General features: G+C 36.4%; 1 protein-coding gene across 1 annotated transcript in view; it reads right to left on the bottom strand.

Annotated features, from left to right (window-relative positions):
• Positions 1-7,100: 7,100 nt before the first annotated feature.
• The window catches only part of LOC106877691 (N-acetylglucosamine transporter UNC93A), a 33,546-nt gene continuing 28,146 nt past the window's right edge, over positions 7,101-12,500 (bottom strand). Inside the window, exon 3 of the mRNA XM_014926638.3 lies at positions 7,101-7,438. Within this exon, the coding sequence (XP_014782124.1) occupies positions 7,209-7,438 (230 nt within the window). The 3' untranslated portion in view covers positions 7,101-7,208. The remainder of the gene's footprint in view (positions 7,439-12,500) is intronic.

The following is a 12,500-nucleotide window of genomic DNA, read 5'->3' as shown; positions in this document are numbered from 1 at the left end:
GATACTGGAAACATTCCAGCAAATGTAGAAATAGGTTTACGCGGTGGTTTAACGGTAAACATTCCGAAAGATATAACTTACACCAGTTTGCAATGAACTTCGCGATGCTAATAACCAAGTTTTTCTTTTTTCTTCAACAAAATTAGTTTTAATTACATAAGGATGCCTTGAGCATGGCTGTGTGGTAAGAAACTTGCTTCTCATCCACATGGTTCCGGGTTCAGTCCCACTGCGTGGAACCTTGGGGGACTGATTTGTCGACCAAAGCTTTGTGAGTGGATTTTGGAGACGGAAACTGAAAGAACCCATCGTATGTATATATATATATATATATATATATGATACAAATATATATGTATATATATAGATGCATCTCCGGGTACAGGACGTCAAAAAAGGAACAAAAACATAAAGCACAAAGAAATGGACTTTTTTACGGACCACAGAATGAATACATACATATATACGAAGGGCTTTTTTCAGTTTCCATCTGCAAAATCCACTCACAAGGTCGGCCCAAGGCTATAGTAAAAGACACTTGCCCATGGTGCCACACAGTGGGACTGAACCCGGAACTATGTGGTTAGGAAGCAAGCATCTTACCACACAGCCACTCCAATAATCTGTTGGTATTTCATATTTATTTTCCAGACAATTAAATCTGAAAATTAAAGTTAAAATATAATGAATGTGAAAAACAATTTGTTTGCGTGTGTGTGTCTATTATTGTTATTTTTTTAATTCTGTTAATTTAATTTCAATATTCAGTTTTCTGACAAGTATTTAATTTAAAAAATTTAAAAAAATATTTAATCTGTCGTCCGTTGATTTATGTCGAATATTCTAAAAGCTTAACAAATGTTCAACATTTAGAAAATTTTTATTTAATAGAAATTTTGTGATTGTTAAATTAAAATCATATCTGCAAAATTAAATTAAATGTTGTTGTTATTATAGCTGCTGCTGCTGCTGTTGTTGTTGTTGTTGTTTGCCGTACATGTTACATCATTAGTCGCGCCGGCGCCGGTGGTGGTGGCTGTAGTAATGTTGTTGTTGTTGGGGGCGGCGGCGGTGGCGCCGGTGGTGGTGGCGCCGGTGAAGTCGGGGCGTGGTGGCGGTGGCGACGGCAGCGGCCGTGATGATATCTGTTGTGATATTTTTATCCGGTGCATTTCGGGTAATTTCAACCGGGAAAACCTCCCATCATGCACCTCTAGAATGACCAGAAACATCCCCTGAAATAAATAATACCCCTTACCCTCCTTCGATTCATTTTTAAGGCTTTCTTTTCGTATTCCTGTATTTTTTTTTTCTTTGTGCTTTGGGGTTTGTTTTTTTTTAATCTTGGAAACCACTTCTAATTGATGCCTGATTATAGTAGGTCGCTGCTTGATTGAATATGTCCCTGACGGAAAATAGATTGGATGCTTCTGTTATTTACTTATTTTTTTTATGATTGCAGAGGAATGGTTGCAGTTATCCTATGTATCAAGTTACCTCATAAATAACGTCCGAAATATCATATATGTGATTTGTATCAAATTTTAACAGTATTCTAAAATGTCAAGTGATATTTATTGATACTCATATGAATTTGGAAACCTTTAACTTAACGTGATTTCTTTTTACAGAATAATCTGAATTAATTAATTACTAATATTAACCCCTCAAAGATGGACGTATCGAAGGAGCATTTAAGACACATGATGCTTTATGAGTTCGAAAAGGGAAATGGTGCAGCAACAGCGACCCGAAATATCCATTCTGTTTATTGTTACACATTTACAGTTGAGTGAACTGGAGCAACGTGAGATTAAGTGTCTTGCTCAAGAACACAATGTACCGCGCGGTTTGGGAATAGAACCCACGATCTAGCGATCGTCAGTGCGACACCATTTTGTCTCCTGCTGCACTGCCTTTGTTGCTCACTATGTCCTCCGTTTCATCTTCTACCTCAATCGCCTTTTTTTTTCTTTTCTTTCTTCATCTGTTTTCTTTCCTTGTTTGTTTCTTTGTGAGAGAATATCTGATTAATCATACTCTTTCTCAAAACAATTATATATGTGTGTGTGTATATATATGTGTGTATGTATATGTGTATACATAGAAAGAGAGAAAGAAGGAGAGAGGGAGAGAGAAAGAAAGAGAGAAGGAGAGACAGATAGATAGATAGATGATAGATAAATATAGATAGAAAATACATACATATATATACACACACACACACACATATACACAAACACACGCGCACAACCACACACACAGGCAATGGCCTAGCCGATCACAGCAACACAAGTCATTGTCTTCAAGGAACATCTAGCTTCTTTCCTAGAAGATGCCAGGTCATCGCACTTTGCTTACCAAGCTTTATTTAATTCACAGCCTTCTCACCATCACAATACTCTATACGTACATAACATCATGCGTGTGTGTGTGTGTGTGTGTGTGTGTGAGTGTATGTTAGTGTTTGAGTCTTTGTCACGTCTTTTTTCTACGGAGTGAAAATGAATATATCTGTATGTGTGTATATATAGGTGTGTGTGCGTGTGTGTGTGTGTGTGTGTGTGTGTGTGTGTATAAATAAATAGATATTGCTGTACTTCTGTCAATTATTATTATTATTATTATTATTATTATTATTATTATTATTATTATTATTATTATTATTATTATTATTATTATTAATATAATAATAAAGGCAGCGAGCTGGCAGAATCGTTAGCACGCTAGACGAAATGTTTAGTGGTATTTCGCCCGTCGCTACGTTCTGAGTTCAAATTCCGTTGAGGTCGACTTTGCCTCTCATCCTTTTGGACGGGGTCGATAAATTAAATACCAGTTGCGTACTGGAGTCGATCTAATCGATTGCGCTCCCCTCCCCCAAAATTTCAGGCCTTATAGTAGAAAGGATTATTATTATTATCATCCTTATTATATTATCCTCATCATTCTCATCCTCTTCTTTATCATCATCATCATCAACCTCATCATTATTGCCATCTTTTATAATTATTTTATTTAAAAAAATTAAAACAAAAATCAATTGCCAACAATAACAACGAAAAACAACAACAACCAAATCAACAACATAAACACCAACAATAAATTTTCAAAAAAGAATCGGTTGCACTTAATAACCTCATCTTGTACTGCTTTTCTTCGGCGGACAGTTTTTATTGTTAGTCTTTTTTTTGTGTGTGTATTTGTTTTTCTTTTTTTTTTCTTTTTCTTTTTATTCTTGTGTGTATTTGTGTTTGTGGTTCGCTATTTTGGCGTTTAATTTTTTCTTCTCTTAATTTCCTGCTTCTTTCTTTCTTTCTTTCGTTCTTTCTTTCGTTCTTTCTTTCTTTTCTCTTTAATTACATGTCACGTTTTAGAATTTGTAGATTCTTGGAAAGTCTTCAGATGTCATGGTTTGGCTTTTCTTCTCAGTCATTAGATACGCACACACACACACACACACACACACACACACACACATATATATATATACAGGTAGCCATATATACGACTGGAGGTAAGTACATACATACATATACGTGTTTGTGTAGATGCTTATATATATATATGTATATATACATATATTGTAGTATAGTTTGCAAGAAGCCTTATCCGATACAGATAAATATCTAAAAAAATTTAAGCCCAAAATAATGCAAGATGTAAGTAATAAAACAAGTCGATGGGATGTGATTTTACCTTGCATTTCAATATTTCGAGTGCAAGACCCCTCCTTCCGGAGATTTCCGCAGAAGCATTATTGAGACTTGACTTCCCTGTTCTGTAGTTTGTGTATATAAAATACTGATTTGTGTGCGCAAGATAGCGTTTCTATAATAGCCAATCAGCTACGTGCAGTTCGATTCCTTTGTTAATATGAGGGTTGGTCTTGCTAATTAGATGGCTTCTTTTATTCACAAATTCCCAATGTTTCGTTCTGTAGCTTCAATAGAAACATTGAATTCTTCATGTGTATGTATATATATATATTTATGTATGTACGTGCGTGTGTGTATTCACATATACATATATTTACTTTTATATCTATGCATCCCTAAGATGTATACATATATATATATATATATATATATATATATATATATATATATATATATATATATATATATATACATATTAATTTATGTGTAGGGTGTAAATGTGAGATAAAGCACATTATACACCTGTATAATGAAGGGACGAATGGAATGCTATTAAAAAAAAGGTATTAACCAACGGCAAGAATCAAACAATTTGTAATCAGTCACGATGGCATATTCTTTGCTACTTCGGAGAATTCTTTGGACAACCCGTTCTTGGTAAAGACATCGCATCGGTTCAGTTGACCACCGACCAACAACCACATACCACCTCCACTCCATCTCCATGACTACCATCTTCAACACCACCACTGTTACCAGAAACGCAATAACCGCTATCATTATCGCAAATATACGGATTATCATCATCACCATTTTCAATCATCGCTATCATCATCAGCATCATCATCGTCATCATCATCACTATCGCCACCATCATCGTTGAGGTCATCATCATCGCTACCATTATCATCATCATCATCATCATTATCAAAATCATCTTCATCACCATAATCATCGGCGTCGTCATCATTGTTATAATCATCATCATCATCATCATCATTGAATGCTTAAAATCTCACTATACAATCCTGCTTCATTTCCCCTCTCTCTCTCTCTCTTTTTCTCTCTCTCACTATTTGTCTGACCACACACACACACACACACACACACAATGATAATAAAAGAAAGTTAAAATATAGAAAACTACGTTTATTTGGGTTTTTTTCTTTTTTTTTTAAATACAAGTTATTTACATTAACAGACTTTGCATTGAAGAGTCGTAAAAAAAAACAAAACCAAAAAAAAAACAAAAAAAAACACAAACAAAATTCCTTTTATGGTTCGATATTTGTTTTTTGGTTTTCTTTTTCTTTTTTTTTTTACAAGTGCACAAACTGGAAATTTCGCTAAGAAGAACAAGGAAAATGGTTACACGACAATGCTGAGCAAGAAGAGGTTTTGCAGCTAAATTATTGAGTAATTCTTCACTTCACTACGAACTCAAATGACAATTCCGTTTGTTTAAAAAGATTCCCTCGTTCGTATTTACTTTCTACATGCAGTTTTAAATTGTTTTATATATATATACACACACACATTATACATACATATATATTTTTTTATACATTTGCAGCGTGGAAGGTGTTTATAAGCCATTTAAAAGCACACAAAAACCGTTAGATTCACTTCGACATTTAAATTTAATTTGCCAAAATATTTTCGTCGCTTTGAGACGGCGACCTGTTCACTGACAAACTTCTGTGCATCACGGAATTTTGTCAGTGAACAGGTCGAGGTTTCAAAACGACGAAAATATTTTGGCAAATTAAATGTAAATGTTGAAGTGAATCTAACAGTTTTTGTGTGTTTTTAAATGGCTTATAAACACCTTCCACGCTGCAATTTTATATATATATATATATATATATATATATATATATATATATATATATATATATATATATATATATATATATATGTATGTATGTATGTATGTATGTGTATATATATATGTGGTTCTACTTAGTGTCACATAATGAAGTTATTTCCTTTGGTGTGACATGAAATATATAAATACACGACGCCATTTATTATAAGAGTGATTGATCGTTTGGTTTTCTTCGTTTCTATTTTGCAGTTTTATTGCACTTGATTTTGTTTTTCGTTTCTTCTTTTGCTTTCTTTTTTTGTGTTTCTATGTTTCCATGCATGTTACGGTTTCACAGTCGGACGCATTGGCATTAATTGTGCAGAGGATGTGCGGCGAAGGCTTGGAATTAGAAATGAGCTAAGCATGCTCTGCAGGATGCGTAAATACTAGCGTGCATGAACGACAGCGTAGGTGATTGGAGGAAAAACAGATGTAAAAAAAAAAAAAGAATCCGCTGTAAATGTGCAACAGAGATTGCACTGATATGATCACGTGATGCACACGGAGGATGACATGAAGGGAGTTCGGGTGAAGAAGTTGCCATGCAACCCTGTATAGAGGGAGCCTGTATAAGAGGAAGACTGAGGAACGCATGAGAAGTGGTGAAGGATGACCAGTGAATGTTGACCCTCAGGACAAAAGAGGAAGAAACAAAAAATTCTCCCGTCCATGTAACAATGGATGATAAACAGATGTAAATGATGAGGATTATGATGACGTTAACGATGATGATGATGATGTTGTTCGTGGTCGTGGTGACAATGGTGATGAAGATGATGATGATGATCGTGATGCTGAGGAGGAGGATGGTGCGATTACGGCATCAACGATGGCAATGTTGATGACAATGATCATGGCCATAGTTATAATGATAACGATGACGGCAACGATGATGATGGTGATGATGATGATGATGACGAGGATACCAATCGTAAAGTTGAACAATAATGTTACGTCATCACCGCAAACATTACTGGTATACCGGATACAATTCATACGTATATATATATATATATATATATATATATATATATATATATATATATATACACACACATACATACGTACACACACATGTATTCATACAAAAATCTACACACACACACACACACACCAAATAAATAGTCATTCTGATGCTGCACGTATCACAATTGAAAAGTTGACTGTGTTCTTATACACACACACACACACACACACACACACACACAAACACAAACACACACAGATATAGACACATGTACGAATACAAATATATACATACATCGATGATACAATGGCGGATGAGACGAGCGATAATGGCCTGAAAGGTGATTTGTAGTGGTGCCACTGCCCTGGTATTGGTGCCACTGCCCTGGTATTGGTGCCACTGTCGCTGGCTCTGGTGCCGTTGTTATTGCCAGTGGTGTTATCACTGTTGTTGATGGTTTAGATGGTATTTATGGTGATGGTGATTGGCGGTGGGGGAGTGTGTAGTAGCGGTGGAAATTTGGCAGTACTACGATGGGTTACAATGGGAAGTGAAAGTGAAAGTAAAATTTATCTGTCTGTCCATATCTTTTAGTTGATCAGTCTTTTTGTCAGTCTGTCTGTCTGTCTTTCCAGTCATTCTATTTGCCTGTCAGTCTGTCTGTCTGTCTGTGTGTCCATTTGTGCCAGTTCCTACTCTGATCTGCTCTGCTCTACAGAGCAACAATGTCTTTGATGTCTTGTTGCTGTAACCTCAGCCGTAATTCAATGACGCCGTACGCCAGCAGTGAGACGCCCATTGCACCAGCGAGGATGTAAACTTTGGTCACCACACACAGGAAGTAGCTGTAACCGAACGCTATGGCGCAACCGGTGGCATGGAACATGCGGTAAGACGCGAATGCAGCCTCTTGTCGATCCATGAACAAAACGCCAAACAGAGCTGCAACGAGATGGAAAGGGAGAAGTTTAGGGATTTTAGTAAAAACTGAGTAAATAATTGGTAGGTCGCAAAAATATGTCATTAATTAACAATACGTTTTGAGAGTATTTCCAAGAATAATTAGACTATAAGTGTAGAGAGACTGACAAATACACATGCAGACAAACGCATATTTATTTATATGCCCATAGAAGCACGTATAAGATCGTTGACCAAACACCATTCATTTTTTTCTCCGTGTTTTTTCTGTTGAAGAGCGTAGCTCGAAACGTTAAAGACTTTCTGTATTCCCGAGCGTCAAACTAATACAATCTTTTGTTGTTTACACCACCTGTCCTCGTCTGTTGTTGTTTTTTTTTCGTACATTCTCCCATATATATATATATATATATATATATATATATATATATATATATATATATATATATACACTCTTTCTTTCCTTTCCTGAGCGTCCAATAACACTATCCATATCACGTCCTCACTTTGTTGTTTTTTTTAACTTATATATATATATATATATATATATATATATATATGTGTGTGTGTGTGTGTGTGTGTGTATATGTATATAGCATATAGCAATCAGATTTTAAAAAACGAAAATTTTGTTGTTACATAACTTTATTCAAGATTACGATCGTTTCAAATGGCTGGAGGAACTGGTTATTCACTTTCCACTGGTTTGTATGCATAATTAATCAATTAATCAATGAAACTTAACCGTCAACCATTCTCGTCAGACCGTAAAGTTATTATGCTAGCTTTTTCAGCGTTTCCGACAAACATATATATCCTTGTGGGGAAGTGGGTTGCATTGACTTAGAGCTCTAAATATAGAGAACTGCACATCTATAAATATAGAGATAACTGACGTAGCAAATCAACTTCTTCGATTTATTATAAACTTGCTAAATTCACAGTCCGAGGAGGTCAAGGAGTCAGTAAGTATAAAAGTACGTTAAGCCAGAGAAAATATAGAAAAGGAAATTACTACTCGATATTTACTTACTATGTTGATTTAAGAAGAAAGAACAAGGAAATTCTGTTAGGTGTATTATAAATGTATGTAAAAATTAAGTGTTAAATGCCCGTCTATGCCGTGCCCGGAAAATTCGCCTCAAAAAATTTCGCCGAAAGGTTGAAAAGCGAAGTCGACTCCAGCGCAATTTGAACTCAGAATGTAAAACCAGACGAAATGCCGCAAAGCAGTTTTACCCAGCGTGCTAACGGTTCTGCCAGCTCGCTGCCTTAACAAGCAACAACAACAATAATGATAATAACAATAATGATGATGATGATGATGATGATGATGATGATGATGATGATGATAATAATAATAATAATAATAATAATAATAATAATAATAATAATAAATAAATAAAAAAACAGAAACAATTCCTATCATAGTAGGTGCCTTAGGTATAATAAAAAAATATTCAGACAAATACAAAACAAAAACACCAGGACTTACAAATATATATAACATACAGAAAATTGCACTACTGGGTACTGCACACATTCTACGCAAAACACTTTCAATACAGTAAACATAAGAGCACCACAGCAAACCACAGCACATACCCAAGGCACACAGAGCTGCGCTCGGTAGTGAAGTGAAAGCACGTTATAAAAATAAAACTACTGAATAATAATAATAATAATAATAATAATAATAATAATAATAATAATAATAATAATAAATTGAAATTCCGTTAAAGCAACGGCAAAGATCAGTGAGATTTGCGTGTGTGTGTGTGTGTGTGTGTGTGTGTGTGTGTAAGGAGTTAAGAAGAAATATTTGGTGGCAAGATAACAGGTTTGTTTCTAAAAAGGTCATCGCTTCTGGATGATCTTTAGAAAATGTTACAGACTGACATCTTGTGGACACAGACAGAAACGAGGCCACAACCCGTATTCCGTCATGTGTGTGTATGTGCGTGCGCGCGTTTGTGCGCGCGTGTATGTGTGTCTATTTGTGTGTATATAAGTGAGTGTGTGCGTGAGTGTGTATGTGTGTGTGTTTATTTGTATGCATATAGGTGAATGTGTGTGTGAGTGTATGCGTGTGTGTGTGTGAGTGTGTATGCGTGTGTATGGATATGTGTGTGCGTGTATGTCAGGAGAAGAGAAGGAGAAAGACAGAGACGGAGAAAGAAAGAGATGGAGAGGGAGAGGGGGGGAGAAAGTGAGATAGAAAACGAGAGAGGGGGTGAGAAAGAGAGATACAATAAAAAAGAGTGAGAGAGAGAGAGAGAGAGATGAAGCGATAGAAAGACAGACAGAAATCAAGAGGCACAGAGAGAGAGAGAGAACAAGAGAGAGAGCGATAGAGACAGAGGGTAAGAGAGGGAGAGAGAGAGAGAGAGAGCGATAGAGACAGAGGGTAAGAGAGGGAGAGAGAGAGAGAGAAAGACTAGGACGTGAGTGTTAAGTCTATCTCCAACCAACTTCTCCCTTTCAATGGCTCTTTTCTTCTTCAAGACCATTTTTGACCACAACCATTCCACAAGGAACAAGTAATGGAGTTAATAGATTTTTTAAAAATAAACAGTAAAAAAAAAATAATCTTTAAATATTTACGAAAGAAAACAAAACAAAGCAAAAAGAACAAACAAGCAACAAAAACGAAAAAAAAAGAAAAAACCCAACAGATCCGTGATTGACTGGGGCAGACGACCTGATTAAGCGACTGACCGACAGACAGACGATCAGCTGATTTATTTGGAAGAATTTTGCTGTTGTCGATGATGATGATGATGATGATGATGATGATGATAGCGGCGGCTGTGGTAGTGGTGATGATTATAATGATGTTGATGGTGGGTATCGTGGTGGTGGCGATGAAGTTGTTCCCCGATGGTGGTTGTGGCGATGATGGTGACGATGATGACGATGATGACGATGGTGGTGGTGGTGGTGGTAGCGGAAGAGACGATGTTGTTATTGTTGTTGATATTGTTGAGGATGACGATGTTTTTGTTGGGAAGTTGTTTATTTTTTATTTTTTTATTTTTTTTCCTTTTATTTTTTTTTTCCTTCTTTTTTTTTGTTGTTCTTTGTTCCATTTTTGGCAACCATATTTTCTACCCTGATAAACAAGAGTTGTATTTAGACAAGTTTCTAATTTGGTAATCTACACCCCCACCGCCCATCCACACACCGTCCCTTCCTCTACACACACACAGTGAGAAACACATTCACATATACACACACAAATATATACACAAAAACATACACCCGTTTACACATACACAAGTAAACACACAAAAAGACATACACAGACAAACATATACACAAACACACACATACCCAAACATATCCCCATCCATGTATGTTTAGGCGCAGGTGTGGCTGTGTGATAAGAAGGTTGCTTCCTAACCACATGGTTCCAGGTTCAGTCTCACTACGTGGCACCTTGGGTATGTGTTTCTATTATAGCCTGGGCCGACCAAAGCCTTGTGAGCGGATTTGGTATATATATATATATATATTTGTGTGAGTGTTTGTCTCCCCCACCATCGCTTGACAAACGATGCTGGTCTGTTTATGTCCCCGTAACCTAGCGGTTCGCAAAAGAGACCGATAGAATAAGTACTAGGCTTACAAAGAATATATAAGCACACACACACACACACACACACACCACACACATAGGTATGTTTTTACCTCCAGCCGTACATGTGTTTATCGTTCGTTCGTTTCGTTTATCGTTTAACGTCCGCTTTCCATGCTAGCATGGGTTGGACGATTTGACTGAGGACTGGTGAACCAGATGGCTACACCATATATATATATATATATATATATATATATATATATGTGTGTGTATATATATATATATATATATATATATATATATATATATATATATATATATATATATATATATATATATATATATATATATATATATATATATATATATATATATATATATATATATATATATGTATATATATATATATATATATATATATATATATATATATATATAGAGTTATTAATATTTCTAAGTCTCTCTAAAGGAGACTACGGCAGCGGTACTGGAAATTAATAGTTATCGCCAAGCCAACATGGCAGTCCCAAAATTAGGACGAAAGCTGCCGTGAATTAGCTCCAAGAAGCCATCGCCTCTAGCTAGCTATGTGACACACGAAACCTGTGTCCTTTATAACCTTCGAACAGGGGAGGTCAGCAGTGTCCCCCTGCTGGTTTGGCATCTGCAGACTAGTTTCAGGGTGTTGCCCCTTGTCAATGCAGAGCAGCCAAGCCTTAGCCAGGCCGCCTGGCTAAGGCTTGGCTACTCTGCATTGACAAGGGGCAACACCCTGAAACTAGTCTGCAGATGCCAAACCAGCAGGGGGACACTGCTGACCTCCCCTGTTCGAAGGTTATAAAGGACACAGGTTCGTGTGTCACATAGCTAGCTAGAGGCGATGGCTTCTTGGAGCTAATTCACGGCAGCTTTCGTCCTAATTTTGGGACTGCCATATATATATATATATATATATATATGTGTGTGTGTGTGTGTGTATGTATGTATGTATGTATTATGTATGTGTGTGTGTGTGATCACGAGACCGACCAGACCATCAGATGTTGTTATACATCCCTGATCACAATGCATTTTTGCATTGTTTTAGCTTTCGAATCGGTACTCAGTTAATTACCGGTACACCTCAAACTGACTTCGCCTCCCCCACCACCATACTTTGTCTCAGCGCCAAAGATGACGAAGAATAAGGTGAAATCGCCTGGAGATTGGACTCAAAGCATGATATGACTTTGACGAATACCACAAGGCATTTCACTCTCCACCGCCGCCGCCGCCACCACTCAACGGCAACAACAACAACAACAACAACAGCATGAGCAATGGCATTAGTATTCTTCCATTATCTATTGAATATTTCCCACAATGCCTCTTTGTATTCAAGCAAACACGGTTTGCAGCCACGAGATAAATTTAGATGTCGGTATCTGCAAGACATGAGACCATGACTGACTAACACAGTACAACATAGACAGATATATAGATATATACATGCACATATACAAA

The sequence above is a fragment of the Octopus bimaculoides genome, chromosome 26 (assembly GCF_046866305.1).
Source record: "Octopus bimaculoides isolate indiv1 chromosome 26, ASM4686630v1, whole genome shotgun sequence".
Classification (NCBI taxonomy): Eukaryota; Metazoa; Mollusca; class Cephalopoda; order Octopoda; family Octopodidae; genus Octopus; species Octopus bimaculoides.
Note: the sequence above shows the minus strand (reverse complement) of the source record. Positions and strands in the feature narration are given on the sequence as shown.